This window comes from Vigna radiata, chromosome 7 (genome assembly GCF_000741045.1).
Source record: "Vigna radiata var. radiata cultivar VC1973A chromosome 7, Vradiata_ver6, whole genome shotgun sequence".
NCBI classification, from domain to species: Eukaryota; Viridiplantae; Streptophyta; class Magnoliopsida; order Fabales; family Fabaceae; genus Vigna; species Vigna radiata.
The window spans coordinates 31,781,372-31,801,976 of NC_028357.1; the positions used below are offsets into that span (position 1 = coordinate 31,781,372).

The following is a 20,605-nucleotide window of genomic DNA, read 5'->3' on the forward strand; positions in this document are numbered from 1 at the left end:
CAANGAAAGNAGCAGNNNCNNNAATTGATGAANATGGACATGGGACTCACACNGCNAGCACNGCNGCTGGTGCTTTNGTTGATAATGCANAAGTACTAGGAAATGCCAAAGGCACAGCAGCAGGGATTGCCCCTCATGCTCACCTGGCAATNTACAAAGTATGTTTNGGANAAGACTGCCCAGAANGCAGTGTATTGGCCGCATTNGATGCAGCNGTGGAGGATGGCGTNGATGTAATATCAATATCCCTTGGCCTANGTNNNNCANNTCCCTTTTTTTATGATAGCATTGCAATAGGNACNTTTGCAGCAATGCAGAAGGGAATCTTTNTAAGTTGTNCAGCGGGGAANTCTGGCCCTTTCCCTGGCTCCTTGNTNAATGGAGCCCCTTGGATCCTCACAGTTGGAGCAAGCAATGTTGACAGAAGTATTGTAGCAACAGCANAGCTAGGAAACGGGCAAGAATTTGACGGCGAATCTNTTTTCCAGNCTTCCNATTATACTCCAACACTGCTACCNTTAGCNTATGCNGGTAATAATGGCAAACCTNAAGCTGCACTTTGTGCTAGGGGATCCCTGNACTATATTGATTTCAGCGGCAAGGTNGTTTTGTGTGAGAGAGGAGGGGATACAGGAAGAATTTNCAAAGGGGAGGAAGTAAAGAGAGTTGGTGGTGCAGCCATGATTATCATGAATGATNAAAGCAATGGCTTCAGTCTCTNAGCTGATGTACATGTTCTACCTGCNACACATGTAAGCTATGATGCTGGACTTAAGATTATAGCCTACATAAATTCAACTGAAACACCTACAGCTACCATTTTATTCAAGGGAACTGTAATAGGAAACTCCCTATCTCCGGCCGTTTCATCCTTCTCCTCAAGAGGTCCCAACTTGCCCAGTCCTGGTATTTTGAAACCAGACATCATAGGACCAGGCGTCAACATCCTAGCTGCCTGGCCATTCCCCCTTAACAACAATACTGATTCAAAATCCACTTTCAACATCCTTTCTGGCACATCAATGTCATGCCCACATCTTAGTGGCGTAGCCGCTTTGCTCAANAGCTCTCATCCTGACTGGTCACCAGCTGCCATAAAATCTGCCATAATGACTTCTGCAGACATAACCAATTCTGATCAGAAACTCATTGTTGACGAAACACTTCAACCTGCCGATATCTTTGCCACAGGTTCTGGCCACGTGAATCCATCTAGAGCAAATGACCCCGGGCTAGTTTATGATATCACNCCAGATGATTATATACCTTATCTCTGNGGTTTAGGCTACGGAGATACGGAGGTTGGTATCATTGCGCATAAAACGATTATGTGCTCTGGGATTTCAAGCATTCCCGAAGGAGAGCTCAACTATCCCTCATTTTCTGTGGTGCTTGGTTCCCCAAAAACATTNACAAGGACTGTAACAAATGTAGGTGAGGCCAACTCGTCTTATGTTGTCNAGGTTACAGCGCCAGAAGGGGTCAATGTGAAGGTCCAGCCAGATAAACTGAACTTTTCAGAAGCAAACCAGAAAGAGGCATATTCAGTGTCATTCAGCCGTATAGAGTCGGGNAATGAAACTGCGGAATATGCTCAAGGGTTTTTACAATGGGTCTCTGCCAAACACACTGTAAGGAGTCCGATCTTAGTCATCTTTGGTTAAGACAACATTAGCTAGCATCGAGCAGAATTACAATGGGACCACCTACAACTGAGATATCTTATAATAAACTTAAATTTAGGAATCATGTTTTATATTTATGGTCATCATAGTACACTTTTTATAATAACTGAACACAAAGTTATGGTCATCATAGTACAGTTTTTATAATAATTGAACACAGTTATATTTATAGTCATCAGAGCACTATGGGGCTCGATCTTAGCTTTCGTTTTCCTTTCTTTTTCTTATATAAAGAACAATGTGAAGAGAGAAAGTAGATAGATACCTACGAACCACCATAGAGTCATCATTCAATCATTCAACCGTTCATTTTCTTTTCTTTTCTCACTAGGAATATGATAGGATAGAAGTGGTGAGCTGTAAAGAGTTTGAACACGGTTGGCAAAAAGAGTTCGAACACGGTTGGCAAAAAGAGTTCTTCAGCCCTTGAGTGCAAAGTAAGCATAGGACGAGTCTTGAATCTGCTGTGTGAGGCTAGTATAGCGCTATAGGTTCTTGTGAGTACAAAGTTACCTCGTGAACCTGTAATGAACCTTCTTGTACAATCTTCTTTCTGAATGCAATGCAGTTGGTTATTTCTGCCATTATCTGTTTTCGATTATGAAATTTACCTTTGTCTTTTAAATTCAGTTCTTTTACTTTTCATGCACCAGTTATATCTTTCTTGCGTTATGGTATTATCTTTGTTACAATCTTCTGTTTGTTTTTCTTTGTATGTGTCTACATAAGTCTGCATCTTGGTTTGAAAAGGGTGTAGGCGGAAACTGGTTCTTTTAAAAAAAAATTGTTACTGTAATTTGAATGCTTAGTTTCTAGTTTCTGGGTTGGCATTGTAGCATTTAGTGATCAGAACTTGTAAGTTTCTCTTCAGAATTGAACCTCAAGATGTTTGTGTAATTGAACAAGAATTTGCATTATTTCAGTTTCTTAAACAGAGGCTATAAAACCCAGAGTGGGCTTGTTTTGTCCAAGAAGTCTTCTTGAAGCAAATTCATATTCAATTAACCAAATAAATTGAGCATTCAGTCCTAAGTTTTGTGATTTTTCTAGTATCTGATGTTGTGGGTTCTCTTTTAAGTTTGAATACATTTCTTTTAATTTCTGCCTTTAACAATTGTCTGTGATTATAAGTAGAATCTTTTCTTAGTTTAAAACTAATTCATCTTGCATTTGCACCTTGCCTGAATAATTTTTCTGCATCATGTTCTACTTCTGCATTAAGTTTCCATACTCTCTGCATTGATCTTACTTCCTGTTCCAGTGTTGTGCATAATAGTTGACACCCAATTGGCTATTTTAAGTTATGCATTTGCTTTCTCTACATTACCATTTATAAGCATAATTTCAGATTTATATTACTGTCATGGTGTGCTTGATGTCATTTAGTTTCTGATTAGGCAAATGCTCATTTTTTGCATTTAGTCAATTACTCATCCGCTTGGAAATAGATCCTTTTCATTTGTTTAGGTCATTACAATTGCATTAGCATCCTAGGATCTCAGGTTCTATTTTTAAACTAAAAAAAGTGCACAAAAACATGTCATGTCTGTCACATAGGACTCTCAATTACGTAATTTTCCAGTTTCATGCATAATCTGTAACACCTACTTAGAGTTCTTACATACTTTGCATCCTCTTTACCAATTTAATATTGTTAGATTCATTCCATTGCATTCCTTGCATCGGTTTTCATCAATTAGACCATATGATCAATTCACATGCATACACCAGGTTCATTTAGATAGGATCATGCATTTTTTTTTTATATAGCCATTAGATATTCTCTTAAACTCATTTTTTATACTATTTTTAGCAAGGTCAATTACATAATTTATAGCTTAACATGTACCACTTCCTTGGATTGATATTGTCTTATGCAACGTTAGAGGGATTTCTTAGATTTTGTTCTAAAAGGCTGTTTTACAAATGGCGGATTGTTGTAGACTTAAGTTGTAGTTGTATAGTTAGCCTTGCATTCAATTTTTTTTTTTCATTTTGTTTTTCTTGCATCTTTTGAAGAAAAAAAAAATTGAAATATGTAAATATGTGGTTTTTTCAATTTTATATTTCTTTATGGTATAATCTCTCTATTTGAGCATATGGCTAGTTGGCAAATGTTAACTCATTAACAAGCATACCAAATTGTTTAAGTAGTAAATCGATAAGACTGAATATCGTTTCCCAAAATATTCGTCTAATACTAAATAATCATACAATTAATAACTAATCTAGACTAAAGAATAATTCAATGTGCAAATAAAGTAAAATGATGTATAAGCAGGAAAGATGAACTTTGGAGGTTAAGACACATGGAAATGGGAAAAGGTTAGTAATGATATTGATTGATATTGTTGGGGGTTAGATTTCATTGATTTCACTCTCATGCATATAAGAACTCATCTCCTCTTCATCAATATATAATGTCAAACCACAAGAATACGCACACCATAATCCCTTAGTAGAATGAGCCTAAGTTTTCTTATTAAGAGTCAATCACTCGAACTCTTAATAAACAAACCTGTCTTTAGAACTAGAGTTTAAGACAACTAATGAGTTAAGCTTTATCCCTAAATACAAGCTTCATTAGGTACATTGTTCCAAGTATAGGTTTCAAAAGATACTTCATAATACCTAATGAACTATGAATTAAGTTATGAATGACCACATTACAATAAGCATTAAGAACAAAAGCAAAAATATTAGCATTTAATGGAAGAGACATAACTATATTTAAAGCATTTACAAAATACAAGAGACTTCAGTGACTACATCTACTCCCAATAAAATGGGTTTAGTTCTCCATTATCATGGAAAGACTAAGCTTATAAAATAGAAAATGGAAGGAGAAGAAGATATAAAGAGGAAAAAGATGTTGTTCCCACAAGCCCTTAACAATCCTCCAAGCGCTCCCAAAATGTGTTTTCATGCCTCAAACAACAAAAGACCCAATTCTCTCTTTGAGAAATGAGAAGAAATAGGCACAACTTGCAACATTAAGATAGGTTTTGCTCAAAACTTGGTTTATGCCATTCAACGCTGCATGCAGGATTGCCCAGGTTTGCTCTTTGAAATACTCGCACTCAATAGAGGTTAAGGGGTGCTCAATTGTGGCTGATGTCTTTGCTATTTGGAAAGTGCTCACTCAGCAACAAGGAGGTGGCAACAACGTCATCTAAACTTCAAGAATTCTCATTTATGTAATTAAATAATTATAAATATAAACAAACTTAATCTTGTTAAAAATATTTAATAAAAATATCAATTTTAATAAAAATATGTGTATAATATTTATATACAAATTAAATTTTATTATAATTTATGGAGAGATAAAATTATTTAATTTTAGAAAAATTAAAATTAAATTGAGACAAAATAAAAATATAAGAGTTAAATTGAGACTACAAGGATACGTGGCATGACACTAACATGTGACACTGTCACATTACACTATTATTGTCGTGAGACAAAATATTAGTTTCACATGACAAATTTTTATATTTTTTAAATATAAAAATAAAAAAGTAAAAAATAAAATAGAATATTTAAAAAAAAAAATCACACATGATACCTTATTTATTTAAGTGTGTTAATACTATAGAAAGAACATTGTTTCAATTTAAAAAAAAAAAACAATTAAAACAAAAAATTTGAGAAACCAATTTACAACTTAAAAAAAACGAAAACCACTGATTAAACCTAAGAGTAAAAGTTAACTAACCTATAAATGGCAAATATTAATGTTTCTCCCTTTTTCAACAACTAGTTTCAGTGTGCATTAAAACATTCATCACATTAACATGCATGTGTAAGTGTAAGTGATCTAGCAAGACAAGGCAATACAATTATATAACATAGCAGAAACGTATATAATAGATGTAGAGAAAAGCGTATATATTGTTATGAAATGGTAGAACAACTTAAAAATGAATAATTTTTCTACTCATTACTGAATTCCAAGACTCGTTGAAGTTATAAGAGAGTTTAATATTCATATATTAATATTAAAAACGATCTTTCCATAATTGAATTGAGTTGTGGAATTCTTATTTTATATATTAGTAATAATTATTCTAGTAACCTACCCAAACATATTAATCAAGAGGCAAAATTAAGAAATTATTCCCTGTTTGTCTTCTAGGTGTCTTTTAGGTTTGGAAAGGTGCTTCTAAAGAATCATTTCAATAAAATTATATGCACAAAATAATGTAAAATTATAAAAATATTTGACTAACCTCACTACCCCTAATTATGAATAAATTTATGTAAGTCCTATTGAATAGAGAGCAAATATATTTTTATGAGACATGAAAGGAAATTCGTTTAATATTTTACATTCATTTAACATTATTTCTTTTTTCTTCTTTAAAAATATAAAAATTTATTCAAGACCATACGTAAAAAGTAAATGTGTTTAAACAAGACCAACAGCTCTTTACCATAGCGTTGAGCTATGCAGTTTATGCCCATTTACTCATAACAAAAGGTTGCACTTTCAGAATTCCTCAACAAAACTAAGAGTTAACGACAAAAATAAATAATTGAATTTGAACGGCCAAGCTCATTATATTATATGGGTAACACTACTATAACTAAACAATATGCCTCCTTTGTTTTGTACAAGATCTATTACCTATTATACGTGTGTTCAAAGCACACTCAACTAAAGAACCTTTGTTTATTCNAAACACACTGTAAGGAGTCCTATCTTAGTCATCTTTGTGTAAGATAGACAACATTAGCTAGCATCGAGCAGAATTACAATGGGACCACCTACAACAGGGATATCTTATAGTAAACTTATATTTAAGAATTGTGTTTTTATATTTAAGAGATTTTATATTTATGGTCATCATAAATTCATAATACAGTTTTTATAATAATTAAAAATAGATTAAATCATTTTTGAGGTTTTTATTTTTTTATTTTTTGTTTTTGTTTTAAATTGATCTTTCACTTAATTTTATTCTTATTTGATTTCTATGGGTGAAAAGTTGATGTAATTGAATTTTGTCTTAAATTTGTTGAATTAAGTTAAAAGTACAATGATGTTCCACATTGATACGTCGACAGTGACTTTTTTAAACACTGGCAAAATAGAGTGGAATTTCTTATTTTTGAAAAAAAAAAGATAGGGAAATTTTCATTGAAACTGTTCATTCTTCTTCTTTGTACATAACTTTGTAAAACTTAGACTTTTTAAATTTTTCTTTTATGCTTCTGAAAGATACATGTTCACGGGTACGCTGAATCTTTTGTCTTTCATATATATCGTGAGTTTCAGACATAACCAAACAATTAGGAAATTTCAATTTCTATGTAAAATAAAATTCAAAATCCTCCATTGATATCTAAATTTTAGTGGTGTGTCTAAGCAGAAGAATTTAAATTGGATAACTGTTAAAAGACATGTTTGGCTACTTGTAGAGATAATACGAAAGAAACTTACCTTTAATGTTCATAGCTACTTATAGGAATTTCCTTTCGGTGCTTGAATTTGTAAGATTACTGAAATCAGAATAACTATTATAGACTCCAATTACCTAAGATATTGTGTATATTATCCTCTCCGCTCGTGTGTAAAAGAATCAGTTCTCCTCAACTTCAACATTTCCCAATTACGTCACCTCAAGATCACCTGGATCTAGATCTACTGAAGAGATCTTTTATTCTGCATAATAATGCTTCATATAAACACTTTCTGTTACTGCATAAATTATGTCTACTTTGTAGGCACTTTTATTTTTTAGCCGTTATTTATTCTGTTACATGAGTGTTATTTAATAGCCTCTTTAATTTAATAAACGTACTCAGTTGGCAAAAGTAGCATTATATGATAAACATAATTTTCAGAATAATTTGTCTGTTAACATCCATTTTTAGAATTTGATTGATGGAGAATGATAACAATGCAATAAAATTGAAATCTCAAACGAAAAAAAAAAAGATATATTCAAAATAAAATATAATATTTTATTTAAAGAAGAATGTGAACTTGGAATATTTTGATCAACAAGTTGAAATAAAATTTAGATAAACACAAACGTGACATAGAAAAAAAAAAACATTACATCATATTAATATGAACCAATAATAAATTCAAAATTAAAACAAAGAAGTTATATAAAATTGAACTCCTTAAAAAATTATAACAATATAATTTGAACTAAAATTACAAAAAACGTTATATAAATTAACAATGTGATATTATTAATGAGAAAAAAAAATTAAAACTATCACACATGAATAAATAGAGATAAATTTTTGTTTCAATATATATATATATATATATATATATATATATATATATATATATATATATATATATATATATAAATTATCCTCGTAAAGAATGAAGCGCAAATAATTGAACCCAGCCTTATGATTTCAAAATTTATGAATTATTTTATGACTCAACCCATATATAAACATTGTTATGTGTAGCATAACACTAAGTTTTCCATTTAATATTAAAAAACTTTTTAGTGTTATTTGAGAAGGATCATTCTCCAAAAGTCTAATTACTTTCAATCTTATCTTCAAAATCTTTTTCAACAAACTTGTTTTATACTTTGTCAAAATTCTTACAGGAAATATTTCCTTTCTCAATCTCATCAAACAAATAGATTGCTCTGATTAGTCATTTTTTTCCATTTGAAAATGTCTATTTCATAACTTTTGTCATGAAAACTCTTTTTTGTTTCTTTTGGCACTTTCAACAGTCTTGATTTATTATCCTCAAAATTGTATGACATGATGTAGAGTCTAAAATAAGAGTTGTTTCTTGTTAAATAATGAAAACGAACTTATAGTGAATAACTTCTATGTGATGCATAAATATATCAAATCTTAAATTTCTACCACCAGTGAAAAATCTTTCTTTTGCTTTCCACACTCCCTCTTTACACACTTTGGAGTTAAAATCTGAACACCACTCATCTAAATTATCAATAAGGTGATACATCATAATATTACAATCAAAATCACATACAAAATCAATCTTATGATAATAAAAACTATTATTTTGAAAGTGCTCATGAGTTAGAATAGGTAAGTAAGATTATGTTGTTGGGTTGATAATAAAAATGTTTACTTCATTCTCACTTGCCATAGAACAGATAACCAAGTCATTACTTGAACATAAAATCTTGATGCTCTTAGAAAAATATGTTAGAACATTTTTAAACACTCCTCATGATGATTCTTCTCCAAACAAGGGATAAAATTCAATTGGAAGATTGCACCATCCACTTGCATAAATGGACATTCCTCGCTGAATGAAAAAACCAGTGTCCTCACTTAAGAATGCATGTTAAGCTTCCTTGAATGCAAAATAAATTTATTTTAGAAACTTTAAAAGTATAAACATAAATTTATATATGACTTTTGCATGTAATCTAGAGAATATCTCAAAGAAGTTATCACAAAACAAATTCATTATGAAAAAAATTATCCGATCACACAAAAAAATTCTCCCAATGTATGAAAGAAGAATGGAGAAAACAAAAGAAAAATGCAAATATCCCTCTTGAAAATTTGATTTGTATAACAATTTTGTTTATTTTAAATATTCCTAATCTTTTATCTTCAACCTATTTAAATTTCAATAATATATATATATATATATATATATATATATATATATATATATATTTAAAGTTATAATATCTCTAATATTTTATGTGAAATCGTAGTATATTTTCTTCTAGTTATGCATTTGTATATAAAAAATTGTGTATATTTTTCCAGTATCATTTGTTGCTAAATAGATAAATAATAACAATAAATAAATGAAAACAATGTTATAAAAACATCAATAATAAAATAAAAATAATGATACTAAATAAACATGAAGTTACCATACCTTACTAATATAATAATAATAATAATAATAATAATAATAATAATAATAAAGAATACAAATATATGAATAATAAGAGTTAAAATATTATAAAATATCACTTGAAATAAATTTAATTAAGTCATAAGATTTAATCTTCAAATATTTTCCTATTTATAATAATAATTCTTATTTATAGTTAAAGTTCAATCTCCATTAAAATAAAATGTATTTGTCAATTTTTCCTCAAATAGTTTTACACACACTAATCAAAGATTTTGTTCTTGTTACAATACGTTTTAAATATATGAAATCACTCTTAGAAAATTTAATTGAATTGAAATACTTCAGAAGTTTAAAAGATAAAAAAAAATATCCAATATATTAATTTTAAAAAATTTAAAATCATGTTAATTTGATATTAGTAGTGTTTCCTATTCTAATGGAAATAATATTAAATAATATTTTTATCATATTTGTAATTATTTTCATGACAAAAATAAAACTCAATAATCAACCCGAATGTAAAACTTTTGAGCTGTGAAATAAATGTCGAAAATAAATTAAAAAAAAAAAATTAATCGAAGAATCCATATTTTTTAAGTAAATCGTGAACACATGATAACTTTTGTTAAGATAAATATATATATTCAAAGTAATTTTGTTTATTATAATCATTACTTCTATTTATCAAGGAAACCTTTCAAAATAAAAAATAATTATATATATATATATATATATATATATATATAAACAATGTTATTTATTATATTATAAATATATTATTTATATTGTTGATAGCATGTAATATAATCTATTAATAAAGTATTTTAAGACTATTTAAGATCTATTTTTAGAATTTGATTGATGGACCACAATTGAAATCTTAAACGCAAAATAAAAGATGTATTCAAAACAAAAGATAATATTTTATTTAAAGAAGAATGTGAACTTTGAAAATTGTTGTGAACAATTTTTACGAATTGAATTTGAAATAAAATTCAAATAAAATATATTTATTAATTATCATAAATCCAAAAAACACTACATCATATCAATATGAACTAAGAATAGAAATTAAAACAATAAAAGTTTTACAATATAGAACTTCTTAGAAGAATTATAACAATATAATTTGAATTACAATAACAAAAAAAGTTATACAAATTAACAAAGTAAAATTATTAATGAGAAAAAAATTAAAATAATTATAATTAGAAATACTAATTATATATAACAGAATATCTGTAATAGTTAATTAGCATACTAATAAGCTGAACATAAAAAACTATAATTAATTACACATAACATTTGTAATATTTAAAATATTTAAATATTATATAAACACCGTCAAAATAGTTACTATATTTAAGATTATATAAATACAAGATTCATGATCTATATAAATCCGATAAAAAAGAATAGCCAAGTTTAAAAATATATTCAGAATTAAAAATAAAGGAAAAAGTCAAACACGCATTCCTTTAATTTAGGCTATGATTAACAATCAAATTCAGAAAACAGGGTCCATTCATCTTACCTAAACAAATTTTAGTGTTAGAGAAATATCGCGTTTGTTTATAGTGTGTGTTCCGTGTATGGTGCAAAAATGGTTATGTAATTTTGTATTATTATTATTTTTTTGTTTTTATATTCTTTTAATTATATATAATTAAAAATTTTCTCTCCATATATATATATATATATATATATGGGGTTTGCTAACTTGGGTACGCCTGTTTTTCAGTTGGTACATTTTAGCAATGTGTACCGGGTTTCAGTAGACAAAAATACCCTTATATCATGAATTCTAAGTTTTAAGGTTAAGGGTATTTTAATAATTTTCATTCTCAAAATTAAAAAAATAAAAAAAAAGAAACCCCCAAACCCTTACCCACCTCTCTCATTCCTCTCAACCCTTTCTCTTTAATCTCCATACTCTCTCGCAGTCACACACAAGAACCCGCCATACAGTAATTTGTTGCTCTTACTCTGTTCGTTCATTTGTTTTCCATTTTAATAACAAAATAATTGATGATGTTAATGTTGATTTTTTATTTGAGGGTTGTCTTGTATATTTCCCCTTATTATTATTACCATTTTTAAATTTTAGAATCAATAGTTTATTTTGAGAAGATTTGATATTTTAACTATTAAGTTGTTCGAAAATATTACATATCGCATAAATAGAGAAACTACATATTTATTCATTTACAAAACATACTATTACTTTTTAAATTGATAACCATTTTTTTATTATAAACCCTAAATTTAATTTTATGCACGGTTACTCATGTTATAAGAAAATAAAAAAATATTAGCATTTGTGTGAGACTGAGAAGAAGGGTTGCATTTTTTTTTATCATTCAAAGGACGAGAGGCTGAATTTCTGGAAGGTTCAAGTGCGAAAGAGGTCGTGGAGCGTGGGATTGGTAACTGCGTGGATGAAGTTGTAATGTTAATAAACAAATCCCAACACAGGTATGAGAAAACATATTCTATTCAAGTTTTAATTTCTGATAAATTTGAAAAGTGTTTAAATAGAATACTTCATATTTTGTGTATTCCACTTCTCATTATTGAATAACATGTCTGCAAAATTGTTGGCACCATAGCCGAGGTTTAGTTTGCGAGCAATTTGTATATTTTGTAAAGAAAATATACCTATATATATATGCTGCATAGGAGTTAACTGTTTTTTATCACATAACTATGATTAAGATTATAAATTAAGTATATTTAGTCCCTCTTGCTTTGCGTTACAAAAATGTGTTCCCTTAGAAATTGCTGATATTTTATAATTTTATAACTTTTGCTTTTAATATTAAATATTAAGAATATTTATGCGTTACTGAATGATAAAAAGAGAAAATTAAAAATTATTCATATATTGGTAAAATGCATGATTATGTTAGAAGTATATGGAAAAAGAGCATAAGTTAAATAATTTGTATATTTAGTTATAATTTTTGTCTTATCTAATTTTATTTAATTTTCACAAGCATAATGACATCCGAGAGAATTGGTAATTGGCATGAAGGGTTTTTTAGAGATGATGATTCAACATCCGCAGATGATGAAATTAGAGAATTTAGTGAAGATGATGAAATTGAAGAGATCTTGAATGAACCTTTGCTTGAAGGCGAATATGCCAATGACTTAACTCTTTATAAAGGAAAATTGTTTAACAGCGACACCTATGCTTACAATTTTTATTGTTTATTTGCAAAGACTTATGGTTTTTCAGTTAGACGTGGACATAGTTATAGAAGGAACAAGAATAACATTGAAGAAATATATAAAAGAAAGTTTATTTGTCACCGAGCAGGTGTTGCTAAACAAAATAAAATTAGTGAAGTAGAAAAACAAAGGAGACGAAAAAGTTCCAGGTGTAATTGTAGTGCAAAATTGTTGATATCTAAAAGAACATTTGGCTTCGAGGAAAAATGGATGGTTACATGTTTCGAAAACTCTCATAATCATGTTTTATTAGATGAGAAAGAAATTCGATTTCTTCCAGCTTATCGTGATATCCCTATTAACGATCAAGCTCGTATATTATTATTGTCAAAAGTTGGTTGCTCGGTAAGTCTCATTATGAGAGTGCTTGAAGCGGAGAAAGGGATAGAGGCAGGACATCTACCATTTTTGGACAAAGATATTAGAAATTTTATTAAATCTCAAAGTAGCATTGATAAAGATAATGACGCTTCAGATGTTCTTAAATTATGCAAAGGTTTGAAAGACAAAGATTATGCTTTCCAATATGATTTTACATTGGATGAAAATAACAAGTCGGAACATATTATTTGGGTATTTGGTGATTCGATACGAGCATATGAAGCTTTTGGGGATGTGGTTGTCTTTGATACTACGTATCGGATTAATCGTTATGATATGCCTCTTGGATTATGGGTTGGAGTTGATAATCATGGAAATTCCATTTTTTTTGGTTGTGTTCTATTAAGGGATGAGAAGATACCTTCATTCACATGGGCTTTAAAGGTAAGTTATAATTATTTGTTGTTATTTTTGTTTCTTAAATATTAACTTTTGTATTTTCATAATTTTTATTATTTGTTATATTTTTAGAGTTTTGTACGCTTTGTGAAAGGAAAATGTCCACAAACAATTCTAACTGATCAAGATCATGCACTTAAAGAAGCTGTTTCAACAGAATTGCCAAATACAAAGCATGTCTTTTGCATATGGCATATTGCGACAAAGTTGCCAACTTGGTTTTCTTTCCTTTTGGGTACAGAGTATGATGACTTCAAAACTGAGTTCTATAGGCTATATAATTTAGAATGTGAAAGTGATTTTGAACAACAATGGGATTTCATGGTTGAACGCTTTCATGTAAGTAATAACACGTACATTGAGGCATTGTATTCTCATTGTCAATTTTGGGCCTTAGCCTATTTGAAAGAATTCTTTTTCGCTGGGATGACAACAACCGGACGTTCAGAATCTATAAATTCATATATTAAAAGATTCTTGGATGTTAAAACGAGTTTGGTGGACTTTGTGAATCAAGTAAGAATATATTATTGTTTGGTGTTACAAGTGTTTTTTCTTCCTTTTTTATAATCAACTTATAAGTTTTTCATATTTCCTTTTTTTAAGGTTGGAGTTGCTGTGAACATTAGAAATCAAGCTGGAGAAGAGGCAAGAATGCGTCAAAAGTATCATAATCCTCTAATGAAAACGATTTTTCCGATTGAGGAACATGCTGCATCCATACTCACACTATATGCCTTTGAGTTGCTTCAACATGAGATTGAGTTATCTGCAAAATATGCAGCAACTGCGATTGACAATGACTCTTACTCGGTGCGACATCATACCAAACTTGATGGAGGTCGTTCTGTAACTTGGATAAAGGAAAAAAATTCAATTTATTGTTCTTGTAAACAATTTGAATTTTCTGGAATACTATGTAGACATGCTATTCGAGTGTTGTTGAAGAATGACTATTTTAGCATTCCAAAAGAATATCTTCCTTCTCGATGGAGAAGAGAAAGCTCATTGATCCCACAATCAAGACACATAATCAACTATAATGATAACTCCTTTGTTGAGTTTCGATCACTTGTGCAATGTTTAGAGGTTGAATCTTTAAAGACCAAAGATCGAGTTGAAGTAGCTACTAAAGAGTTAAAGAAAGTCATTCACTATTTAAAAGGCATGCCTGAAGTTCAAGAAAATTCAATTGATCTAGAACGTGGTGTTCTAAATGTTGATGAGTGTGATGTTGAAAATCCTATCACTTCTAAAACAAAAGGTCGACCAAGAGGATCAAGGGCAAAAGGAGGAGTTGAAGTTGCAAAGAAGTCTCGTCATTGTCATTATCCTAATTGTGGTGGAACCGATCATGACTCACGAAATTGTCCAATCAAAAGGAAGAAAGACTCACTATTAGCTTCTCAATCATCTCCTAATAAGTAATGCATGATTCTGTGGTATTCTAAAGTTTCATTGATTTGTAATATGTAGGTGATTGATTGAAAGTGACATGTATTAGTTATATTTTCCTCTTAATTAAACTTGTGATATTGGTTATATTATGTGACTGTTGCACTGCTTGTTTTCACTGTTGAAGTTAAATCAATGTCTTTACATCCTCTTTAATTAACACATTATCACCCATGACTCTATCAATTAGACACGTTATCATTGGGACATTTATCGGTCTTCTCCAACACATGACTAAATCAACTATGATCTCTCATTGAGAGCGTTGTTCAATAATTGATGATAATTTATATGTATTGATTGATTGTCTGTGCTCATTTTAATTGTAACACATAGCTCCTCTTCCATTTGAAGTACCAATTGCTGGTTGCTTTCATCAAAATAAAAGAGGACAAGTCACACCTCATTGCAAAATTATTAATATGGTTTCCTTGTAAAAAACAAAACTGTCCCCCACATTTAATTGAATTGTCAGATTTAAATTAGTTTTGAGTTAAGCATGTCATGTTAAAAAAATAAAAATAAATAAAAAATAAAGGAAAAACAAAGTGTGTCCATAAATATAGAAAAATTGAAATTAGCATACAACAATGTAAACTTTGTTTCCAATTTTAAGGCTACGTGTTAATGCCTTTCAATTTGTCTTTTCTTTTCTTCGGGTCTAATAAAGTTTCATACTTTCATTTTTAATAATTTCATTTTGAAGTTTATCAGTTATGCTTGGAGTATCAAGAGAAAATTTGAGAGAACCCGTGTATACTATGCAAGACAATAGGTTTACATAGTTTGGTATAGTTGACAAACAATTCTGATTCAAAAATTTACATTGCAATCAAAGTGCACAAGAAATAGACAGATTACTGAACACTTTTTCACAGTTGTTTGTTGTTCTAACATTTAATTATTATATCTAATTATATCTTTTAAAGTTACTGTAACCATAAGTTTACACAGTGGACCACATATTACTCAACGAAGATGGTCGTGATAATTTGAATCAGAGATATTTTTTAAAAATTGAAAAAGGTTACTCTTTTATAATCATTTTATATTTATTAATGTGTGTAAAATGAATATAAACTTTGTCACTTTATGTTACTTTTTCTAAATCTCAAAGGTAAAAAATTATTTTATAGTTTTTTATATTGCACAGTGGTTAAAATTTATTCAGTGATAAAAAAAGGGACATAAGGAAATTAAAAAAATAGGTATAGAAGAGCTCCCTAGGAGTATTCTTACATCATGTATTCTTACAAGACCCTCAAATAAAAAATCAACATCAACATCATCAATTATTTTGTTATTAAAGTGAAAAACAAATCAACGAACAGAGCAAGAGTAATTACTGTGTGGCGGGTTCTTATGTGTGGCTGAGAGAGAGTATGGAGATTAGAGAGAAAAAAATTGGATAAGTGAGGAAGGTGGATTAGGATTTGACAAGTGTTTTTTATTTTTTTTTCAATTGGGGCTAGAGTAGGGATGACAGAGAAAAGGTTGGAGTGGAAGAGATGAAAGAGAAAGGGTTGAGAGGAATGAGAGAGGTGGGTAAGGGTTTGGGGGTTTCTTTTTTTATTTTTTTAATTTTGAGAATGAAAATTATTAAAATACTCTTAACCTTAAAACTTAGAATTCATGATATAAGGGTATTTTTGTCTACTGAAACCCGGTACACATTGCTAAAATGTACCAACTGAAAAACAGGCGTACGCTAATTAGCAAACATATATATATATATATATATATATATATATATATATATATATATATATATATATAGTCATTGTGATTATTAGATAATTTGTTGCATTAACTTAATTAATAAAACCAACCTAATTAACTTGATATGTTTAATTAGTTGGTTGGAAGAATTTGTTTTCGGATTCATTGTAAAATGCGATATTTATAAACTCTTGTAATTAGTTTTTGGTTCATTTATGGATAAAATACTTAGAGTATTTTTAAATTTATTTTGAAGAACTTTGATTTTTTTTTTATGTTTTTATTATTTAATTTATTTTAGTAATATATTGATGTTTTTTATTCTCTAATTTACTTGTGCTGTTGTTCAATTTATTTTAGTAATCTAATTATTTATTTTTAAAAAATTAATTATTTTTATTCAATTTCTTTTGTATTGTGTTATGTAAAATGTTTAATTTTGTTTATAAAGTAAATTAAAAAACCAGATAAAGAAAATTAATAAAAGTTAAATTAGAGGTAGGTATTATGTATGCATGCACAAATACACGTAGAGGGATCACTCAACATAATATTTAATAAAATAAGACTAAGTTAATATTTTAAATCATATCCTAATTTTCTCATTATTTGTTATAATGTGTTAATGTTATTTAGATTCAAGTATGGTTTTAGTTGTTTAATTTTGATGTAAAATTGAAATTTATTATTATACGAAATTTTGATATTTTGATTTCTAAATTTTAAAAATAAATAAATATAGTTTTATTTAATTCAATTATATATATTTTTTTTATGTCTCATATACATTTTTAAATTAAAAAAAATCATTAAATACAATAAACAATTCAATTACTAGTAAAAATCGTTTTAAAGTTTTGAGACTAAAATCTACAAAAATTTAAAATATAAACTAATTTCAATTTTATTTCAAAATTCATTAGCTAAAAACTATATTATGATAAAATTATTATAAATACTCTACACTCGTATATAAGATTTTTATTATTAGAAAAAATTGATACAAATTTCCATAAGTTCCTTTTGTTTATTTAGATTATTTTAATTTGTATTATTATAATATATATATATATATATATATATATTACTCCATGAAAATATTTTATAATTAAGCTTTTTTTGAAATTTAATTAAAAAATCACTTTGATTTTTAATTAATCGAATAAATAAATGTTAATATATGAATGTTAGATATATCCTCTGAACAAACATTTATTGTTAACGAAACATACTTCAAATTTTAAAAGCCTCTCTGAATGAGTATAATATGAAGCTTTGAATTAATTCTGAAATCCATTTACAATAATGATTTGTTTGTACAGAAATTTAAAAATGATAATTTTGCCGTTCTAAAGATTTAGCGTAGAATGTTTAAAAATTACAGTAACAGTAACCTAAGAGACACCACAGCTTCTGTAAGCAATGAGGAGTCTTCCTTGTCTCTCTCTTTTGTTGCTTCTAAACAATAATTTCATCAACAAATTTTAAATTTCTCAAGTATTGCAAAGTCCCATTCTACTTGTCATCGATAAGATTTTAGGAAGTGCTGTTAAATAGAAACTGTTGCTGAAATCGTTGCTAAAAGTCTAATAATCACCGTCGCTGAAAATAGAGTGATGGTAGCGACGGGTATAATAAGATGCCGGTCAAGTTCACTATATTCCAACCAGAGACTGATGCGCAATTCTGGGACAAGAGCAATAATTTTTGTTTTTCCAAACTAATATTTTTAAATAAAGGGTTAAATATGTTTTTAGTCCCTATATTTTGGGACGATTTTGATTTTAGTTCCTCTTTCAAACTAAGGTACAATTTAGTCCAAAACTCTGGTTTTAGTCCTTTTTACCAAATTTTTTTAACTTTATTTGTTGTTTCAAGCACATTTTATTATAGCATTTGAATTGTTTACATTCTTTGACACATTTTTGCTTCAATGCTTAAAAATATTTGGTAAAAATAACTACAACTAAAGTTTCCTAAAGTTGAAAGACTAAATTATACCTTAATTTGAAAGAATGACTAAAACCAAAATCGCCCCAAAATATAAGAACTAAAAACATATTTAATCCTTAAATAAATTTATTTGAGTTTTATTTTTTCAAATAATTTATTGGAGTATTATTTCTCTAAATGGATCTATTTGTTTTCTTTTTCCGCTCCAGAGTGAGGAGGACAAATAAAAAGTTAAAAATTAAAACTAAAATTATGAAAAAATAATTTAAAGTAATTAATTTAAAATTTTAATTTTAATTTTAATTAGTTTGATGGAAGGAACAAAATATAAAACGTTTTATGATATTTTAATGTAATTTAAAATTAAATTTGTTATTATTGATTTTTTAAAAATAAAAATATTATAATAAAAGTATATTTATGATCGATAATAATAATAATAATGATTATAATATCGTAAAATTTTAAAATAATTTATTTTTCTTTAATTGTTTTACAAATTATTATAATAATAAAAACATTTATTCCAAATTATATTACAAAATTAACATCCTCAAATTTTTTCATAAATAATATCTTTCTTAAAAGAAATTCTTCAAACAGATCAAATAAAACATTGTTGTTATTGATTTTTTGAAAAATAAAAATATTGTAATGTAAAATATTTAAGATCAATTATAATAATGTTATATATATTTTTTTTATTTCACATTCATCTTCAGTATTCTCGGTATTTTTAATGAAATATTTTAAATTACTTGCCTTTTAAAGAAGAAGAAGAAGTTTTCATATTAACACTACTGATATTCATAATACTTAAGTTCTTGATCAAATATAGAAACATATATTTAAATGGTATTATTTCTCCAGTCAAAATCCAAAATAAATAAAAAAATAAATATATTTTTTATATAAAAACAAATTTTAAATAACGTAAGTCGGTCATGATTCCGCCATTACTACGTTACCAGGTCCTCGTAGCTTCATTATATATATCAATAGTTTGTTTAAACCACACCCAACCAAACATCACAGTCTTTACCATTCATTCTTCTCCCTTCAGCAGAAAGCTTCTGCAGTTCTGCTCAACATGGATTCCTTCTTTCTCGTTGTTCTAACCTTTGTCTTCAGCTTCCATATTCATTTTGCTCAAGCAAATCAACAACCTTCAACCGCCACCACTTCAAAAACATATATTATCCATGTGAAGGGCCCAAAGGGTACCACACTTGCTCAATCAGAAGATGTAGAGAGCTGGCATAATTCATTCATGCCACCAACTACTGCTATGAGCTCAGAGGATCAACCACGAATGATTTATTCATACCGGAACGTCATCAGTGGCTTTGCTGCAACACTCACTGAACAAGAGCTGAGACAAGTGGAAAAAAAAGATGGCTTTATCTCTGCTCACCCCGAAAGGATGCTGCATCGTCAAACTACACATACCCCACAATTTTTGGGGTTGAAGCGACAAATGGGACTGTGGAAGGAATCAAGCTTTGGAAAGGGAGTAATTGTTGGGGTGCTGGATTCTGGAATCACGCTTAATCATCCTTCATTCAGTGATGCAGGAATGCCACCACCACCACCCAAATGGAAAGGGAGATGCGAGCTTAATGGGACAGCATGTAACAATAAACTAATTGGAGCAAGGTCTTTCAACCTCGCTTCAGAGACAACGAAAGAAGCAGTGACACCAATTGATGAANATGGACATGGGACTCACACTGCGAGCACNGCAGCTGGTGCTTTCGTTGATAATGCACAAGTACTAGGAAATGCCAAAGGTACAGCNGCAGGNATTGCCCCTCATGCTCACCTGGCAATTTACAAAGTATGTTTTGGAGAAGACTGCCCAGAAAGCAGTGTATTGGCCGCATTGGATGCAGCNGTGGAGGATGGCGTNGATGTAATATCAATATCCCTTGGNCTA

At 28.8% G+C, this 20,605-nt stretch overlaps 3 protein-coding genes across 3 annotated transcripts in view; all 3 read left to right on the top strand.

Annotated features, from left to right (window-relative positions):
- Positions 1-1,664, top strand: part of LOC106766303 (subtilisin-like protease SBT1.2) — a 2,226-nt gene extending 562 nt beyond the window's left edge. The window contains exon 1 of the mRNA XM_014651040.1: positions 1-1,664. This exon is cut by the window's left edge and continues 562 nt beyond it. Within this exon, the coding sequence (XP_014506526.1) occupies positions 1-1,664 (1,664 nt within the window).
- Positions 1,665-12,528: 10,864 nt separating this feature from the next.
- Positions 12,529-14,970, top strand: LOC106766304 (protein FAR1-RELATED SEQUENCE 11-like). Its single transcript, XM_014651041.1, has 6 exons — positions 12,529-12,547; positions 12,665-13,479; positions 13,615-13,885; positions 13,940-14,025; positions 14,149-14,707; positions 14,819-14,970. Exons 1-6 carry the CDS (start codon positions 12,529-12,531, stop codon positions 14,968-14,970), a joined length of 1,902 nt encoding a protein of 633 aa, XP_014506527.1.
- Positions 14,971-19,535: 4,565 nt separating this feature from the next.
- The window catches only part of LOC106768111 (subtilisin-like protease SBT1.2), a 2,594-nt gene continuing 1,524 nt past the window's right edge, over positions 19,536-20,605 (top strand). The window contains exon 1 of the mRNA XM_014653066.2: positions 19,536-20,605. This exon is cut by the window's right edge and continues 1,524 nt beyond it. Coding sequence (XP_014508552.1) covers positions 19,760-20,605 — 846 coding nt within the window. The 5' untranslated portion in view covers positions 19,536-19,759.